A 20,388-nucleotide genomic window follows, 5' to 3' on the forward strand; every position below is an offset into this window, starting at 1 on the left:
AAAGAAAGAAAGAAAGAAAGAAAGAAAGAAAGAAAGAAAGAAAGAAAAAGAAAAAGAAAAAAAGGGAAAATATTACATGCTAAGAGCTGCATTTCCCGTACTGGGGAATAATGTACTAAAAGAAATTAGTGCTGTAGTCATTTACTTAATTCAAATAAGATGTAGCTTTATAGGGTCGCAGAATCTGGCAGCCTGGTTCATGGTTGGAAACCACTTAACTGTCATTTCTGCACAGAAAGATTGTGTTGACATTTCCAGACTTTTAAAAAATCCCTGTTAACAGTCGCAAATGCTACCATATTAGGCACACAGTTTTCCTGTTTCAGGAAGTAGAATTTAGAAGTTCGTGGAGGAAAAAAAGTGCCTGGGGGTTCCACTAGCTTTGCATTTGAAAAACACATACATAGAAAAAAAAATGTTGTCTCTGTAGTGTCAAAGTGTCTTTGTGACTCAACTGTTGAAAATTTCTGTTTGGCATTAAGTTGGGTAAACACCTAGTAACCACTTAGTACTAAAGGTGTCTTGGACCTGAAGTTGGCTCTGTAGGTTTTGTCTGTTTCTAAGGAGCAAGTTTCCATGTAATCTTTTCAAAGGCAAAAGGTTAAGAAAAATGACATATATTGTAAAATCGAAAGTAAAAGGCACAGTACTGATGTGCTCAAAGTCCATGCATTTAAATTCCTTTGTATGATAATTTATGGTGATCATGTCTTCAGACTGCACTATTAGCATACTCACCCCTAACAAGAAGTTCTGCCTCATCTGACACACTGTCTGCTGTGGTCTGTACCCTGCAGCCATATCTCCCAGCATGCATCAGAAGGATGTTCCTGATCATTAAATCTGCAGAGGATGCTTGCTGAAAGAGGGATGAAGTGCCAGTTTAAAATGTTGCAAATCTGCCTAGTTCAAGGTGGTTTAAGGGGAACTTTGCATATTCAGTCAAAGGGCCCATTTTTGGTCTTACAATTTATATGACAACAATTCAGAAATCAAACATGCCCTAATTTAAGGAACACATGGAAGCTATGCTTTCAAGTTGCTAATAACGGGTTCGAACATTTAACATTGAATATAATAAGTTAGCAGTTACAATATTTAAAAAATATTTAAATATGCACAAACAAATTCATATCTTTAAAAGTACAGGAAAAATAATCAGTGAGCAAAAATTGTTGCTTTGCTATTCAGAGACAGGATTATTTTTGTGGCAAGAAAGCAGTATTGAAAGTAATAACAACACATGGAAATTAATTATGAGGCAACAGTAGTCAAAATATTATCTTGTGTGGCTTTATTGAATGGCTGCTTTCATAAGTACACTGTGGACAACAGAATGAAGTAGTGCTTAGATGCAAGAGTGCTGGTCCCAAAGCCATGTGTTTTCACTTCACAGAGAGTTATTCCTTCCATAACCACCACCATCAGGAGTAGGGTCAGCCTGAATCTCTCTTAATCAATGCAATTACAGAGCACAAAGGCACCTCAAAACATTTGATCCTTGTTGGAAGCACGATGATTAGAACACAGTTGAAGAACAACTGCAGTTAAGGAGATCAATAAGTATCAGGGAGATTATCTTTTAGATGTATCAGTTCATGGGATCAGTGCTGATCCTACACTTTAGTATGACTGGTACAACCTTTCATTACTTAATCTTGTCTTTCATTTACTTTAACAGGAAAGATAGATTTCCATTTTCATGAATGTGTAAAGAGCTGATATTTACAACAATGCATGAGGTATTCTTTTCAGAGAATGACATAGTGAAACTCCAATATGCTCTTCAGTTTCCATGTTGCAATCAAAAACAATTCACTGGAATGAGTATATGCATGCAGCATGAAATGACATCTTCAAAGAACTCAACACTCCTCTCCAACGGTAGTTGGGCACATGAAAGAATGTTTAATGCAAGCTATGGAGAAGCACCCCAGATTGGAGAAGCACCCCAGATTAGAGATCTTTAATTTGTTGATGGAATGGGTGAATTATCTTAAAAAATGATGTATTTGTCCTTATAGGGCAGTGGCCTGATGAGTATTTAAGACTTTAGTTGTTCACCTTTATTTTGAAATAAACTAATGGACTATATAAAAATCATGAAAATGAGAGGAATTTCTGGAAATCTGTTGGATTCTTTTTTTTTTTTCTTAGCATTTTCTTAGCATTCGTTAAAGGGTGAGAAGTCATTGGAAATTTTTACCTCTCAAATGATGTGTGTTTCTTTAAATGAATCAATTAACTGTATACTATGTTTTAGCCATTTCTTTCTGGTATTTCATTTCTGGTTTGTTTGTTATTTTTCCTTCCCATTAGTCTTATGATAGGAACTTCTAAGGGTGTTGACGTTTTCTCTCATGAAATAATTGTTAAGACATGGTCTAGTTCAGTCATTTACAAGGGAATGCTTCTTGGTGAGAATGCATTACAATATTATAACAATAAATTCAAGGAATGTGATATTTGTCCAATGAATATCCTCCACTGCTAATTTCCTTAGATAAAATTGTTACTCAAATTTCATTTTCTCATCTGTACTAGACTAAGTGATCACTTCTTTCAAACCTGAAAAGGAAATTAACCTTAAAAAAAACCTTTGATTTCACTTTGGGAAACAAAAGTAAACTGTAAACATCATAAGCCATGGCTCAGTTTCAAATCTATATAATATAATACTGTCTAAATGAGCTTAAATATATTTACCAATTTATATAGTATGGATCCATCTTAGATGTGAAGATCTCCTTTTACCCATGGATTTCTAAGATGCTCTCCTAGTAGGGTACTCTGTTAAATTAATCAAGAATCAATGTGCACACCATGGGCCTAGAATAGGGCCTATGTTTAATGAAAAAGCCAAGGAGATGCCCAGAAAATCAGAGAGGACTTTACTATTTCCAGAAGTAACACTTCTGAAAGACTGTAGTCTTAGTTACTGGAGTTTTTTGTTTGTTTTGTTGGTTTTTTACTTGCTTGTTTTCCAGTTTTACAAACTGATTGGTGGTAGTTTAACAACAGAAAAAGTAATGATTATAAGTCATTTTTCAGGCTCACGTTTTTGACAAAATTATCTCATAAAATCACATTCTCGTGATTAAATAATTGATTGCCTTTTTTTCCAGATCTTTTTCTTCCCAAATAATTGACGTCTTTTCTTCCTGGACAAAAGTCTTAAAACTTTTGTCCTTTTCGTTGAATTGTAGTGAAAGACAACTTAATGGGATTAAGAAGATACTTCATTGAAAATCACATAAAGGTCCAAGGGATTCAGAAGGGTAAAACATAGATTAACTTTTCTATGTTGTCCTTTCCTTGGTTCCTGCAATTAACAGCATGCAATGCTCTAGAAACTGGCTGAAGCTCCATCACCATCATCAGGAATAAAAGCCTACAGTCTATTGTGTATCTATTAATGACAAAACTATTGGAGGAGTTGAAATTGTCTCATTTGGGGCCCATTCCTCCTCTTTTGGATTATATCTGCATTATATTTTTACAATTCTAAACAGGGAAGATTAAAAGTAAAATGAATGAATTGTGAACACTAAACCTAAATTACCCTTTCAGGAGATTTACTGATCTTTCTAGAGAAGTAATGAGAAGAATTCATGCGGGAGCCCATTACACTTAATCTCAGCCCACAGTGTGCAGTTCCTGAGAGAGAACTTTCACAATTTAGTGCAGTTTTAATGAAATGGTTACTTACAGCAGATGTTTGCTTTCTTAAGCTTAAACCTCATTTTCACTTTTTCTCTCTTGGGAATTACTCTCTCTTTTCTTGTTTTCTTTGACACTTGTTTGACACTGCCTTTTCTTTGCTGCTTTCTTTGGCTTTATGAATAAATTGTGTTATGTGTTGCTCCAAAAGAACTTTCCCACAACCACTGCTTAACACAACACTCCAAGTGTTGTGCATCTAGCATACTGCATGCCACATAGTGGGAGCTCAATAACTATCTGTTGAATGGATGAATAAATGAAGGCTCTTTAATAAAGAGGCTGTCTGTTCACTCTCTGTGGGAGTGGCAACACTGCTAAGTCATTTACATTTCTTGGTCACATACGCTCATTAGAGCAGTTGCTAGATTACTGTAACTTTTATTTATGACTCAGAAATAATAGAGGAAATGTCATCCTTCCACTCAAGTCCAGTTCTTTATTGGCTTTCACTTGGACTAAGGGTCCTGCTCATCCAACGTAAGACTGCCAGTTAAGACTTCCTAAAAATGGAAGCATATTTAACTTTGCTGTTCAAAGTGCCTGTTAACTTTTGCTGCCTTGAGGATAAAGTCCAATTTCCTTGTTTCAGCAGAGGTCTACTCAGAGCATGATTCCACCTCCTATGCTGAATTCTGTGCTTCTATGACATTAACCTCACATTTCTTCCTACACTGGAATTCTTCCCATAATTCTGCCTGTTCTGTTACAGATGCTCATTCTCCCTTCTTTGCCTGGAAAGATACTTTTAGACACAGATCAAATGCCTCCTCCTTGGTTAAGCCTTTCTTCATTAGTTCTGCCACTGTTTAGTTTTGCTTCATTAGCACTCTGCTCATGTCTCTGAACTAGCACTTGACATTCTTGGAAGTCACGCCTAAGGGCATTCCCAGAGCTGAGCTGGGCACTAGGGCAGCCGATTGTCGTTGGGTGAGCTAATGAATGCATGGATGGCTTCCTTCCTTCCTTCTTCATGCCTGACAGTACCTCCTCCCCTCCCTCTTTTTTCTCTTAAAGAAATAAGGAAGGGAAATAGGAAAGACTATGGAGGAAGAGAGCAGAAAAGAGTGCTGAAAGAGTATATACAGGTTTTGGTATGACACAGAATTGTGTGAACCCCTGCTCTGCCACTTATTAAATTTTGAACTTGGGAAAATTACTCTATTGCTCAGAGATTCTCTCACAGCTTCAATGTGATAATGCAAGTAAAGCCCATGGCAGTGTGTCTGGCACATAGTAAATGTTTGATAAATGTTATCTGTTAAAGGGCACTATAATTGCATTCTTAGCCAAGAGGAATATTTCCTTAATTGGTATTCACTCCTTCAACAAACTGGATATCAATGTTTTCCATAGCTATAGTAAGTTTTCTGGTAAGTGCCTAGCTTTATTTTAGATGTGTGTTATCCCCCCTCTCATGGAATACTACTGCACTCAGAATAAGAAGACCTGAATTCTAGACTTAGTTCAGTACCTTCCTAGCCCTGAGACTCTGGGCAAGACACTTTACTGGAATAATAATAGCTACTCTGTCTCTCTCCTGAGTATTGAGGGAAAATGAATGAAACAATGTTCATACATGAGCTCTTAGGAAATGCTTCAGAAAAGGGCACTTCCAGCATCCCCAGTCCCCACCAAAGAGACACATAAACCATTCCTCTCTATAAAGCAAAGTAGTACAGCATGTAAATTCTATGAGATGCAATTTAAAAAAATACCTTCTAACATAAAAAACCTGGGTATTAGCTATGAGACATGGATTATTAGATATGATTAATGTTATTGACATAAAATCTTGGATAGTTAAAATACTTTCCTGATAACAATATTTCTTTTTGCCAGAAAATAATTTGCTTAAAATAGCCTAACATGATAAGAAAATAACACACATATACATTATTCTTCCTTTTACACTTGTATTTTTCTTAGACCTTTATATAATGGGATTTATATTCATGATGACCTGGGTTTTAATATATTTTTTAAGAAAGTTGCTGTTATTAACTCACATGCTTAAATAATTGGATATATTATCTGAAATAGAAATTTTAATTTCTTCCAGTGACAAAAATACTAGACAAAATGCTATTTGACAGACATTTATGTCTATTATGATGAAATATTAAATGCATCCAACAATGCATTGAAGATTAAAAGTAGGTAAAAATGGCTCTACCATGCCATTACTGGGACCTTGATATTTACTTCAAGCACGTATTCTAAGCATGTATTGTTAAGTACTAAGACAAATGCAGAAAGAGTTTTTCTTAGGGACATAGGTTAAAGAGGAAAAACTAGTTGATGACTCATTGATAAACTCAGGATGGCTAGGTATCCAAACTGGATCATTTAGTATTATAAACACAAAGTCACAAATTTATGGGATCAGTCCGCTACCTTGGTTAAAATGAAGATTAGGAATTATGAAGCAACTCAAAGCAAGAAATCACAATTAAATTTTAGTACAATGAATTACATTTTATAGATGATGATATTGAATATATGAATATATGAAGAATATTGAGTTGATGAAAAAATCCTGTGTATATCACACTAGTGTTCCTCTTTTCCCAAGTTGGCATACAGGATTAGAGGGTGTGATATTTAACTTGTCAGTGGATGCCAGGCTTAGGTGGCATGTTTGTACCCTGATTCTTGAGAGATGTCTCTTAACTGGTCATATGTACATTGACTCTCCTTTCCCTAGTGGCAAGGTAAATGGGTATTCCTTTATCTAAGATTAACATAAAAGGCCAAGGCAAAAGGACTCCATTATAGATGGAATATTTGTGTCCCCTCAGATTCATATACAGTAAGTCCCCTACGTACAAATGAGTTCCATTTCGAGAGTACATTCGTTAGTCCGATTTCCTCGTAAGTTCAACAAAGTTAGCCTAAGTACCCAACTAACACAACTGGCTATGTAGTACTGTACTGTAATAGGTTTATAATACTTTTCACAAAAATAATACATAAAAAACAAACACAAAAAATAAAGAAAAAATATATATTTTTTTTCACGGTACACGGGCCTCTCACTGTTGTGGCCTCTCCCATTGTGGAGCACAGGCTCCGGACGTGCAGGCTCAGCGGCCATGGCTCGCGGGCCTAGCCGCTCCGTGGCATGTGGGATCTTCCTGGACCGGGGCACGAACCTATGTCCCCTGCATCAGCAGGCGGACTCTCAACCACTGTGCCACCAGGGAAGCCCCAAAGAAAACATTTTTAATATTACAGTACCGTAGTACCTTGAAAAGCACAGTAGTACAGCGCAACAGTGAGCATATAGTGGCTGATATAGAGTGAACAGGCAAGAAATAAAGATACTGTACTACTGCACTCTATACCGTACTGTACAGCAAAGTACACAAAAGCACAGCCACTTGTAGAGGATGCACACACATGACAATGTACTCCAGACACAAGAACTAGCTTATGTGATTGTACATGTGGACACATGTCCGCGTCTTTAAAAGTTCGCAACTTGAAGGTTCGTATGTAGGGGACTTACTCTATTGAAATTTAAACCCTAATGTCATGGTATATGAAGGTGGATGTTTGGGAAATAATTAGAGTATGAGCATGGGTGAAGCCCTCATGAATGGTATTAGTGCCTTTATAAAAGAGACCTCAGAGAGCTCTCTCACCCTTTCTGCTGTGTGAGGACACAGTGAAAAGATGACCATCTGTCAATCAGGAGGCTGGCTCTCACCAAACACCAAACTTGCCAGTGCCTTGAACTTGGACTTCTCAGCCTCCAAAACTATGAGAAATAAATTTCTGTTGTGTATAAGCCACTCAGACTATGGTGTTCTTCTACTGTAGCCTCAATGGAATAATATAGGCCCTAAGTATATATACTGTCATTTCTATATTAATCTAGTGCTTCTAAACTAAAAGAGGCATGAAATAGATAAGGTCACACTATTTATCAGTCTTATGCTTCTTAAATTTATTCTTAACTACATCCTACCTGTTGCCAAATTTGTCTTAAATGATTACTGAGAATATTTGACTCATAGTTCTTTTATTGTTTATGCAATTATCACTAATCATTCAGTAGATATTTATTTCTATGTGCTATGCTAAGCTTTGGATATACAGATATAGATTCTGCACTTAGGGAGTGCTTAGTCTAATCCAGGTTTGATGGGAAAAATACAGGATGAGAATGTGGAGTAGCTTCCCTTACATCTGTATCTAGGCTTGGAAGAAATGTAAAGGAGACAGATGGATGTGTTATCTGATGGCACAATACTCAGACCAGGTCCAGCGAGAAATGTTTTCTCCTCCATGTGCTTCATATAGTTTTAGCAATCATTCTGTGAGAATTGACTTTTAAATTTAGGTTTTTAATAGTAGCTTTCAAACCAGCTCTTTATATCCTCTATGTTATGCCCTCTTTTTGCCTCACCTTTACCCATATGACATGGCATTGCTAGGTTAATACTTTTTTAAAACTGATTTTATTTACAATCTCAAACATCTTCATTGGCTATCTTCACCTATTACCTACAGGATGGTCTAACTTCTTACTCAGCATTTGAGGCTGGACGCAACCAATCTTGTCTCTCACTTCTAGTGGAAAACATACTCTCTGCAACTTTCTTCAAGTTGTTCCCCCAATGAACTGCCAAAGTCTCTGAATTCTGTGTCACACGTTAAAGCCTTGTTCAAGTCTTATGTCTTTCAGAAAGGCTTAACAGACCATGAGGACTGGCTACATCATTTTTGGGTCTCAGTGCAAATCGAAAATATGAATCCCTGTGTCCAAAAATTATTCAGAATTTCAAAAGACTGACAGCCAAGCTTTACACCAAGTACAAGATCTGTCTCAGTGTTGGGCGCTGGGTGACCACACAGCAGACCCATGAAGTTGGTCCCACTGAACCCTCCAGTCCACACTGATCTCCTAGAACATGTATGCACATTCTAGGCAATGGTGCTCTTTGGAATAAATATCAAAGGAGAAATGCATCTCTTTATAAATTATAAAACAGCTATCCTTTCCTATCTTAATGTCTTTACCTTCTCTTTTATTCTTCATTGACTTGCGATCTTTTTTCTCAATGCATTTTAGCATGAAAGAATAAGAATAATTAGATTATATCTTCTTAAGGTTTGTGTTAAAAAACAGTGATTAACTTTATGTTTTATACTGAATATTTGTTGTGAGCTTATCCAGGCATTAGCATATTTATGCATTATTCCATCCAAATATTCTTTTTACTTTTTTCTTACATCTCCAGCACAAGCACAAAGCTCACTGATACACCTCTGTCGGCTTCAATCTGTTTGGTATGTTGGTGGCAAACAAAGAGACAGCATCTTATGCTTAGAAGAATGGAGATGGGGACTCTGTCTAAACTTTATAGTCCTAGAGCTGGAAGGGACCATGGAGGGACTTTCATCCTCACTTTGAAGTTGGCAGTGTTTTAAGTGCCATGGCAGACCAGTTTTCTTTAAGAGAATTCTAGGCAAGAGTGGTACTTAAACTCACATCATTAATATTATGAGAAAATCATTCTTTTTTTTTTTTTTACATCTTTATTGGAGTATAATCGCTTTACAATGGTGTGTTAGTTTCTGCTTTATAACAAAGTGTATCAGTTATACATATACATATGTTCCCATATCTCTTCCCTCTTGCGTCTCCCTCCCTCCCACCCTCCCCATCCCACCTCTCTAGGTGGTCACAAAGCACTGAGCTGATCTCCCTGTGCTATGTGGCTGCTTCCCACTAGCTATCTATTTTACGTTTGGTAGTGTATATATGTCCATTCCACTCTCTCGCTTTGTCACAGCTTACCCTTCCCCCTCCCCATATCCTCAAGTCCATTCTCTAGTAGGTCTGTGTCTTTATCCCTGTCTTACTCCTAGATTCTTCATGACATTTTTTTTTCTTAAATTCCATATATATGTGTTAGCATACGGTAGTGTTTGTATGACAGATCAACTTTTTCATGGACTTTCTTCAGTAATAATATTTTATAATCTGAATAACACCTGGTTCATAGGTTGGCTCAATGAGGCAACACTGGTAGAGGTAAAAAGGTGTTAATAATCATAAGAGTAATCAATGTTTTTCCCTAAGAGTGAATTACACCATCGTCTAGGAATAGAATTATCTTACTGTCTTTCACTGTTTATGCTTTTTAAATTACCTCCATTGATGTTACATAAAGATGATATCACTAGTTAGAAAAAAATTTTGTTCCTCCATGCATTAGCTTGTGCTTTCTAAACAGCTAGTAATGGCCTGACCACCAGGAAAGCTCTAGAATAATAACATTTTACAATAGCTATACATTTATTTTATGAGAGCTCATAGCATATGCACAGTTAAAGTTGTCCATTCATTCACATAACAATCATTTGTTAGAGTGTCTAATTTGTCTAAACAGGAAACTGAAAACACTTGGCACCTTTGAAGTTATGCCCTTGTCGTTTGCTCATAGAAAATATGGATGAGTTTTGACCCAACCTATGGATTTTCTCAACGCAGTGTTTCAGTTGACTGGAGTTGGTACAAGAGATGAAATCTGTCATATCTGATCTGCACATGTTACAAGATAAGAGATAAATTGTGCCTTTGAGAAACTCACAATGCAATGTGGGAGGTAGACAGTTAGCTCTAATGCAATGTGATGTGTTAAAATAAATAATAGGACAAAAATATCATTGCAGAAAAAATTGATTTTAGTGTGCAAAGAAAAATAACAAATCATCTGGTTCAACCAATTCCTATAGCAGTTGAGAAGATCGGGGGCTAAAGAGTGTAGGTGGCTTGTTCAAGGGCAGGTTAAGCATGGAGGCTGAAGTAGAGCCTTGGGCACTTGACTCTTAGTCAAGTGTTCTTTCCACTCTACTATTGTGACTATGAAACCAATCCTTGTTCTACTTAAACTTGCAGGTAATTTGATTCACTTGTACAAGTTGAAGCACAGTTTGGCAAGTGTACCAAAATAAAATGGTTTCAGTATATGATAACAACCACAAAACTATTATTAGAAATTAACTCTCCAAATACACCATAAAATGATATGAGAGCTCATGTTTTTAAGACTGCTCTTTATCAGCCATATCTAAACATGAAATGTTGCATCTTCCCTTGAAATTCCAGAATCACTTTTCTGATAATACACACGACCCATTAGCTTCATTTACCTACGCCATCATTCAACTTTTCTGTGACTTTTAATCCAGCATTGAGAGAATTTTCTGTGTGTGACCCACAACTGATATGTTTTCTTTTAGCCATGTGTAGTTTGTAGTGACACAGCTTTAGCTGAAGAAGAATTGACCAAATTTGACTTCCTAACTTAAGTACATAATTTAGAGGGAGCAATATTTTACTGATATTTAAATGTGTCTGTTCTCTCTTTTCTAGTACTGTCTATTTTACATTTATCTTTGAAGTTAACACTATTTTGTTACACCATCCTATAACGGCTTCCAGGATGAATTGTGTTTTATTTTGCTACTGATTTTTACATTGTGGAATAGTCAGTGTCTACACACAAGTCTAGTCCCGTCCTGGCTATGGGAAAGAGTGTTCAGACACCAGTCTGGAGGTTTTCTATTTCTTCCCTGAAATCACAGAGCCCAGGCAGGCAGAATATGGTAGCTCTCATCTCACCCATCAGTTAGGGCCAGTATTGATCTGATGTTGTTATAAAGTCTCAAAGTCTTAGGAATGTAGTAGACCACTCTGTGTTTCATTGATTTTGCATAGAACTATACGAATGGGTCCGGAATGAGGTCAGTTTTTTTGTGTGCCTCTATTTTACTTAGGACTCTTAGATGCCAGCAATTTATCATCCTGGGTCCCTGGAATTATGAGGGAAGGACAGAGGCTAATGCTGAGTCTAGAAGACTCATTTGGCTACACTGGCTGAAGGCTCAGCCACTGTGGAACAGATTCAAGCCATCCTCAGTGTTACTTACCTGATTTCATGAGCCACAAAATTGTAAGCAGAGCCAAATGGTTGTCATTTTCCAACACTAAGTTTTGGAGTGGCTTGTGGTACAGCAGTAAATAATCATAAAATAATTAGGTACCTGGAAGTGGGGTGCTGACATAACTAAAGTCTAAACATGTGGCACTGGCTTTGGGGTTCTAGTTCAGAGGCTTGGAAGGTCATGAGGACATTACTACTGAGAGCTGGAAGGATCTCAAGGAGACTATTGGTAAGGGCTTGAGGAACAGTGAGGAAACTTCCTGGAGAATGGAGAAAAGGAGATGAGCTGAAAGAGAGAAGTGCTCATTTCTCAAGCAGAATATAGAAGAAATCTAAAGGAGCTGAGGCTCCAGATGGAAAACAGAAAGGCTCTTCAGCTTTAGTCGTGCCAAGTGGTAACAGACTAGTAAAGTAAGAAATGGCCTTGGAAAACACCAAATCCAGGATGCTACCAAATAAAACATATTCCCAAGGTAAAGGTCCCAAGTCGTGGCTAAAAGATACTTTATTTGCACTGGAATATTACAAGCATTTTTCCAGAGGAACCAGACCCTCTGTCCAAGATAGGGAAGAATTCGAAGAAACTGTTAATGGGGGCTGAGAAAGCATTAAGAAGATCATAATTGGAGGATGGAGGAAAAGGTAATTGAGTTATGAATTGGCAGAAAAATTAGCAAAACCCTTGGCAGGCGAGAGTTATGTGGAAGATGAGCTCAGCACATGTCTCATAGAGGTCTCTTTATATATATGAAAGAATATGGTTTGCAGTGGAAAGAGTGTGTTGACAGATGTTTTAAAAGAAAGAAAAATGACAATGAATGGTGGAGAAACTTTTATAACTAATTTTTTTTGCAAAAATATAATATTCCACATGGAATAAGTAATTTTATATAAGAATATCTAAAGATGTATTTTCCAGTTAAATATCTGACTGTTTCAAGTTTACCCTAAAAATTCAAGTTTTTTTCTCATTTTATTTGCAATATTAGTAAATATTTTAACAAGTATAATCTTCAAGAAGTAGATGTATTATTTCAACTATGGGCTTTATGACCAAATACTAAGTATTCTTTTGCCAAGCCTAACTTGATAGTTGCTAATGCTTAGGAACAAGTTTCTGAGTCAAAAAATATCCCACTGCAAAGAAGGAAATTTGGGTCACAGCATCCATTTAAGCACTGTCATTCACAGTCATGAAGATTCTCAGCAACATCAAAAATACCTAAAATTTAGGGAATTCAAACACATCAATGTCAGAAAAGACTATTCAAACTACTGCTTAGATTGTGAGCTACAACAGTAATCTTCCAATGAAGATTCAATCAGAAGAAGAATAGTTCAGTTAGAAGGAAAGGTCAAACTGAATAAATGTGTCAATCAGAAGCCAGCTATGAAAAGTTCAAGGTCAAGGACTTTCACAGTCAAATTCAACTGACATTTTGAAAGTGATTGAGTCATTTTGATACAGAAAACTCATTTTTAATAAGTCTTTGTAATTTTATGAAAGAGAATTCACCAATTATTTAATGTATAAAAATCAGTTTACTCAGAGATTGAAAAATTGTCAGAGGCCATAGTCTATTACTTCCCCTCACTTTTCTGTAAATATATAATACTGCTTCTGATTTTTCAAGGAAGAGTTAGAAGACTCTTTCAAAACTGCACATCTTTGAATTGACTGCAACACCAATGATTATATATGTACATATATTTTGTTCTAAGATTTCATATTGCTAGGGCTTGAATGGTTCATTATATGTGAAATATTTTGTGTGTGCTGTTTATACAAATTAAGAGATGCTGTGTCTTACCCAGAAAAAGGACATTGTTCCATTCTATAAGATTATTATTGCTTTTAGAGAAAATCTTTATTTAGCTTTAGAGAAACCATTTTATCATTTATCAAGATATTATATATAAAAATATATTCTTAGCCATAGGAAAAATTCTGATTTGAGATTATTTTTCCAGTTTGGAACCCCTTCTGAATTAAGAATTTTCAAATTTTAAGGACATCATGAGACTGAAATATCTTCCATAAATCAAGCAAGTATGCAATATTTAACAGAATAAAATGTGATTTGGGGGCTATCAGAGCCCCCTCCCAAAACAATGTTTAGTGTTCACTAAAACTTTTAAAGATGATTTCACTGTTATCAGCTAGCATATCTGAAGAGTCTTTTTGGTTTTAATCTTTGAATATAACCTTTAAAAATAATAGAACTTTAGAATTAGATAGGAACATTAGGAGTCGTCTACTGTAACCTCTTCACTTTGATGATAAGGGCTCAGAAATGTGACATGAATCATCCAAGGTATTACAGCTAAGTAGGGACAAAGCTGGTCCCACACCAAAAACTCTTGACACCACCTCCACACCAGATCTAGTAATCTTTTACCATATAATGATGTCACTCAGTAGTGTACTTTGACATTATATCATTTATGAGAAAAACATCTGGAAGCATCTATTTAAATTAAAAATAGTTTTGTTCTTTTACCCTGCAATCTATTCCTGAGAATCTATCCCAAAGAAAGGAAATTATTAACACCCAAGAATGCAGATATTCAGAGTTGTTTTCTGTAGTATTGTTCATTAATCTCTCAAAACAGGAAACAGAGTTAGTATTTACTAACAGGGTAATGGCTAAATTGAGGAATAGTCATATACTTATTATGTACTCATTGAAAAGAATGAATTAGAGGTATATCATGTGACATGGAAGAATTAAGATAATAATGAGATGCAGAAAAGCATGTAAAGTATGTTTCAATATTTTAAAAAATAATCACAAAAATACCCCTCCACATATGTAAATCTAACTAGGATTATAGTAGGACTGAAGATAATATAGAAGGACATATATAGAACATTAAAAAGATTAACTAAGTGTGATAAATGCTTTCATGGGAGGATAAAAGCAGGGGAAAGTCATCCTAATAAAAGCAGCATGCATGATATAATCTCACTTGTGTAACATGTGTAACTGTGTATGCTTGAAGAGATGCACGGAAAAATGATTACAAAAATTAATGGTGATTACCTTAAGGTAGTATGATTCCAAGGGATTTTTATTCTCTCCTTACTAGTTTTAGTATGTTTAAATGATCTATAATAAGCTTCTATTATTTATATAAGTAGAAAAAACTCTACCTTCATTGTGGTGAAAAAATGAAAAACTGACTTTGATTTAGAGCTGAAAGATATTTTTACGATGGAGAAGCACCAAGCCAAGTGTTTATCATCAATTGCAGATATTATAAACAAATCAGCTTGTATAGCTTAAACAATCCATGCCAGATAAGCAGATCTTCCCACACAAGCGAAGATTGCATTTCTATTTCTAACTACAGATAGTCATTTAGAACTCAGTCTCTTTATGATTATGCATCACTGACTTATGGTGCTCTCGAGGCATCTGTTAACAAAGAGTCTTAATATTTTCTTATGCTGAATGTCAGACTGATTTAGCACTGCTGTTGTATGTTAGCAATCAATAGCTGCATTCTGTTTGTCATCACGTGATATGTTGTTCTTCATATATTCTTTTTTTTTAACATCTTTATTGCAGTATAATTTCTTTACAATGGTGTGTTAGTTTCTGCCTTATAACAAAGTGAATCAGCTATACATATACATATATCCCCATATCTCCTCCCTCTTGCGTCTCCCTCCCACCCTCCCTATCCCACCCCTCTAGGGAATAGCACCGACCTGATCTCCCTGTGCTATGTGGCTGCTTCCCACTAGGTATCTATTTTACATTTGGTAGTGTATACATGTCCATGCCACTCTCTCACTTCGTCCCAGCTTACCCTTCCACATCCCCTTGTCCTCAAGTACATTCTCTATGTCTGCGTCTTTATTCCTGTCCTCTCCTGCACCTAGGTTCTTCCAAACATATTTTTGTTTGTTTTTTAGATTCTATATATATGCATTAGCATATGGTATTTGTTTTTCTCTTTCTGACTTACTTCACCCTGTATGACAGACACCAGGTCCATCCACCTCACTACAAATAACTCAATTTCGTTTCTTTATATGGCTGAGTAACATTCCATTGTATATATGTGCCACATATTCTTTATCCATTCATCTCTCGATGAACATTTAGGTTGGTTCCATGTCCTGGCTATTGTAAATAGGGCTGCAATGAACATTGTGGTACATGACTCTTTTTGAATTATGTTTTTCTCAGGGTATATGCCCAGTAGTGGGATTTCTGGGTCGTATGGTAGTTCTATTTTTAGTTTTTTAAGGAACCTCCATACTGCTCTCCATAGTGGCTGTATCAATTTACATTCCCACCGACAGTGCAAGAGGGTTCCCTTTTCTCCACACCCTCTTCAGCATTTATTGTTTGTAGATTTTTTGATGATGGCCATTCTGACCAGAGTGAGGTGATACTTCGCTGTACTTTTGATTTGCATTTCTCTAATGCTTAGTGATGTTGAGCATCCTTTCATGTGTTTGTTGGCAATCTGTATATATTCTTTGGAGAAATGTCTATTTAGGTCTTCTGCCCATTTTTGGATTGGTTTTTTTTTTTTTTTTTTTTGATATTGAGCTTCATGAGCTGCTTGTAAATTTTGGAGATTAATCCTTTGTCAGTGGCTTTATTTGCAAATATTTTCTCCCATTCTGAGGGTGGTATTTTTGTCTTGTTTATGATTTCATTTGCTGTGGAAAAGCTTTTAAGTTTCATTAGGTCCCATTTGTTTATTTTTGTTTTTATTTCCATTTCTCTAGGAGGTGGGTCAAAAATGATCTTGCTGTGATTTATGTCATAGAGTGTTCTGCCTATGTTTTCCTCTAAGAGTTTTATAGTATCTGTCCTTACATTTAGGTCTTTAAGACATTTTGATTTTATTTTTGTGTATGGTGTTAGGGAGTGTTCTAATTTCATTCTTTTACATGTAGCTGTCCAGTTTTTCCAGCACCACTTATTGAAGAGGGTGTCTTTTCTCCATTGTATATTCTTGCCTCCTTTATCAAACATAAGGTGACCGTATGTGCGTGGGTTTATCTCTGGTCTTTCTATTCTGCTCTATTGATCTATATTTCTGTTTTTGTGTCAGTACTATACTGTCTTGATTACTCTAGCTTTGTAGTATAGTCTGAAGTCAAGAAACCTGATCCCTCCAGGTCTGTTTTTCTTTCTCAAGAATGTTTTTGCTATTTGAGGTCTTTTGTGTTTCCATACAAATTGTGAAATTTTTTGTTCTAGTTCTGTGAAAAATGCCATTGGTAGTTTGATAGGTTTGGGATTGGATCTGTAGATTGCTTTGGGTAGTATAGTCATTTTCACAATGTTGATTCTTCCAATGCAAGAACATGGCATATCTCTACATCTATTTGTATCATCTTTAATTAATTTCATCAATGTCTTATAGTTTTCTGCATACAGGTCTTTTGTCTCCCTAGGTAGCTTTATCCCGAGGTATTTTATTCTTTTAGTTGCAATGGTAAATGGGAGTGTTTTCTTCATTTCACTTTCAGATTATTCATCATTAGTTTATAAGAATGCAAGAGATTTCTGTGCCTTGATTTTGTATTCTGCTACTTTACCAAATTCATTGATTAGCTGTAGTAGTTTTCTGTTGGCATTTTTAGGATTCTCTATATATAGTATTGTGTCATCTGCAAACACTGACAGCTTTACTTCTTCTTTTCCAATTTGGATTCCTTTTATTTCTTTTTTTTTTCTGATTACTCTGGCTAAAACTTCCAAAACTATGTTGAATAATACTGGTGAGAGTGGACAGCCTTGCATTGTTCCTGATTTTGGAGGAAATGGTTTCAGTTTTTCACCATTGAGTACGACGTTGGCTGTGGGTTTGTCATATATGGCCTTTATTATGTTGAGGAAAGTTCCCTCTATGCCTACTTTCTGCAGGGTTTTTATCATAAATGGGTGTTGAATTTTGTTGAAAGCTTTCTCTGCATCTATTGAGATGATCATATGGTTTTTCTCCTTCAATTTGTTAATATGGTGTATCACATTGATTGAGTTGCATATATTGAAGAATCTTTCCATTCCTGGGATAAAACCCACTTGATCATGGTATATGATCCTTTTAATGTGCTGTTGGATTCTGTTTGCTAGTATTCTGTTGAGGATTTTTGCATCTATGTTCATCAGTGATATTGGCCTGTAGTTTTCTTTCTTTGTGACACCATTGTCTGGTTTTGGTATCAGGCTGATTGTGGCTTCATAGAATATGTCTGAGGGTGTTCCTCCTTCTGCTGTATTTTGGAAGAGTTTGAGAAGTCTAGGTGTTAGCTCTTCTCTAAATGTTTGACAGAATTTGCCAATGAAGCCATCTGGTCCTGGGCTTTTGTTTGTTGGAAGATTTTTAATCATACTCTCAATTTCAGTGCTTCTGATTGCTCTGTTTATATCTTCTATTTCTTCCTGGTTCAGTCTCGGAATGTTGTGCTTTTCTAAAAATTGGTCCATAATTTCCATTTTATTTGCATATAATTGCTTGCAGTAATCTCTCATGATCCTTTGTATTTCTGCAGTGTCAGTTGTTTCTTCTTCTTTTTCATTTCTAATCTGGTTGATTTGAGTCTTCTCCCTTTTTTTTTTTTTTTTTTTTTGATGAGTCTGGCTAATGTTTTATCAATTTTTTTTTATCTACTCAAAGAACCAGCTTTTAGTTTTATTGATCTTGGCTATTGTTTCCTTAATTTTTTTCATTTATTTCTCACCTGAGCTTCATGATTTCTTTCCTTCTGCTAACTTTAGGGGTTTTTTGTTTTTCTTTCTTTAATTGCTTTAGGTTTAAGGTTAGCTTGTTTACTTGAGATGTTTCTTGTTTCTTGAGGTAGGATTATATTGCTATAAACTTCTCTCTTAGTACAGCTTTTGCTGCATCCCATAAGCTTTGGGTCGTCGTGTTTTCTTTGTCATTTGTTTCTAAATATTTTTTGATTTCCTCTTTGATTTCTTCAGTGATCTCTTGGTTATTTAGTAGTGTATTGTGTAGCCTCCATGTGTTTGTATTTTTTACAGATTTTTTCCATAACTGATATATAGTCTCATAGTGTTATGGCCGGAATAGATACTTGATATGATTTCAATTTTCTTATATTTACCAAGGCTTAATTTGTGACCCAAGATATGATCTATCTTGGAGAATATTCCATGAGCACTTGAAAAGAAAGTGTAATCTGTTGATTTGGGATGGAATGTCCTATAAATATCAATTAAGCCCATCTTGTTTAATGTGTCATTTAAAGCTTGTGTTTCCTTACTTATTTTCATTTTAGATGATCTGTCCATTGGTGAGGGTAGGGTGTTAATGTCCCCTACTATGTTTGTGTTAGTGTTGATTTCCTCTTTTATGTGTTAGCATTTTCCTTATGTATTGAGGTGCTCCTATGTTGGGTGCATAAATATTTACAATTGTTATATCTTCTTCTTGGATTGATCCCTTGATCATTATGTAGTATCCTTCTTTGTGTCTTGTAATAGTCTTTATTCTAACGTCTTTTTTGCCTGATATGAGAATTGCTACTGCAGCTTTCTTTTGATTTCCATTTGCATGGAATATCCTTTTCCGTCCCCTCACTTTCAGTCTGTATATGTCCCTAGGTCTGAAGTGTGTCTCTTGTAGATAGCATATATATGGGTCTTGTTTTTGTATCCATTCAGCCAATCTGTGTCTTTTGGTGGGAGCATTTAGTCCATTTACATTTAAGGTAATTATCGATATGTATGTTCCTATTCCCATTTTCTATATTGTTTTGGGTTCGTTATTATAGGTCTTTTCCTTCTCTTGTGTTTCCTGTCTAGAGAAGTTCCTTTAGCATTTGTTGTAAACTGGTTTGGTGATGCTGGATGCTCTTAGCTTTTGCTTTTCTGTAAAGGTTTTCATTTCTCCGTCGAATCTGAATGAGATCCTTGCTGGGTAGAGTATTCTTGGTTGTAAGTTTTTCCCTATCAATACTTTAAATATGTCCTGCCACTCCTTTCTGGCTTGCAAAATTTCTGCTGAAAGTTCAGGTGTTAACCTTATGGGGGTTCCCTTTTATGTTATTTTTTGTTTTTCCTTTGCTGCTTTTAATATTTTTTTCTTTGTATTTAATTTTTGGTAGTTTGATTAATATGTGTCTTGGCATGTTTCTCCTTGGATTTATCCTGTATGGGACTCTCTGCGCTTACTGGACTTGATTGACTATTTCCTTTCCCATGTTAGGGAATTTTTAAACTCTAATCTCTTCAAATATTTTTTCAGACCGTTTCTTTTTCTCTTCTTTATTGGGACCCCTATAATTCGAATGTTGGTGCATGTAGTGTTGTCCCAGAAGTCTTTGAAACTGTCCTCAATTCTTTTCATTCTTTTTTCTTTATTCTGCTCTGTGGTAGTTATTTCCTTATCTTCCAGGTCACTTATCCATTCTTCTGCCTCAGTTATTATGCTATTGATTCCTCCTAGAGAATTTTTAATTTCATTTACTGTGTTTTTCATTATTGTTTGTTTGCTCTTTAGTTCTTCTAGATTCTTGTTAAACGTTTCTTTTATTTTCTCCATTCTGTTTCCAAGATTTTGGATCATCTTTACTACCTTTCCTTTGAATTCTTTTTCAGGTAGACTGCCTATTTCCTTTTCATTTGTTTGGTCTGGTGGGTTTTTACCTTGCTCCTTTATCTGCAGTGTGTTTCTTTATCTTCACATTTTGCTTAACTTACTGTGCTTT

The 20,388-nt window shown here is 35.7% G+C and overlaps 1 protein-coding gene across 1 annotated transcript in view; it reads right to left on the bottom strand.

Moving 5' to 3' along the window:
• CNTN5 (contactin 5) overlaps positions 1-20,388 on the bottom strand; it is a 1,393,643-nt gene that overhangs the window by 137,435 nt on the left and 1,235,820 nt on the right. The window contains exon 15 of the mRNA XM_029208299.1: positions 739-859. Coding sequence (XP_029064132.1) covers positions 739-859 — 121 coding nt within the window. The remainder of the gene's footprint in view (positions 1-738; positions 860-20,388) is intronic.

This window comes from Monodon monoceros, unplaced genomic scaffold (genome assembly GCF_005190385.1).
Source record: "Monodon monoceros isolate NGI ecotype Baffin Bay Population unplaced genomic scaffold, NGI_Narwhal_1 Super_Scaffold_7, whole genome shotgun sequence".
Taxonomy (NCBI): domain Eukaryota; kingdom Metazoa; phylum Chordata; class Mammalia; order Artiodactyla; family Monodontidae; genus Monodon; species Monodon monoceros.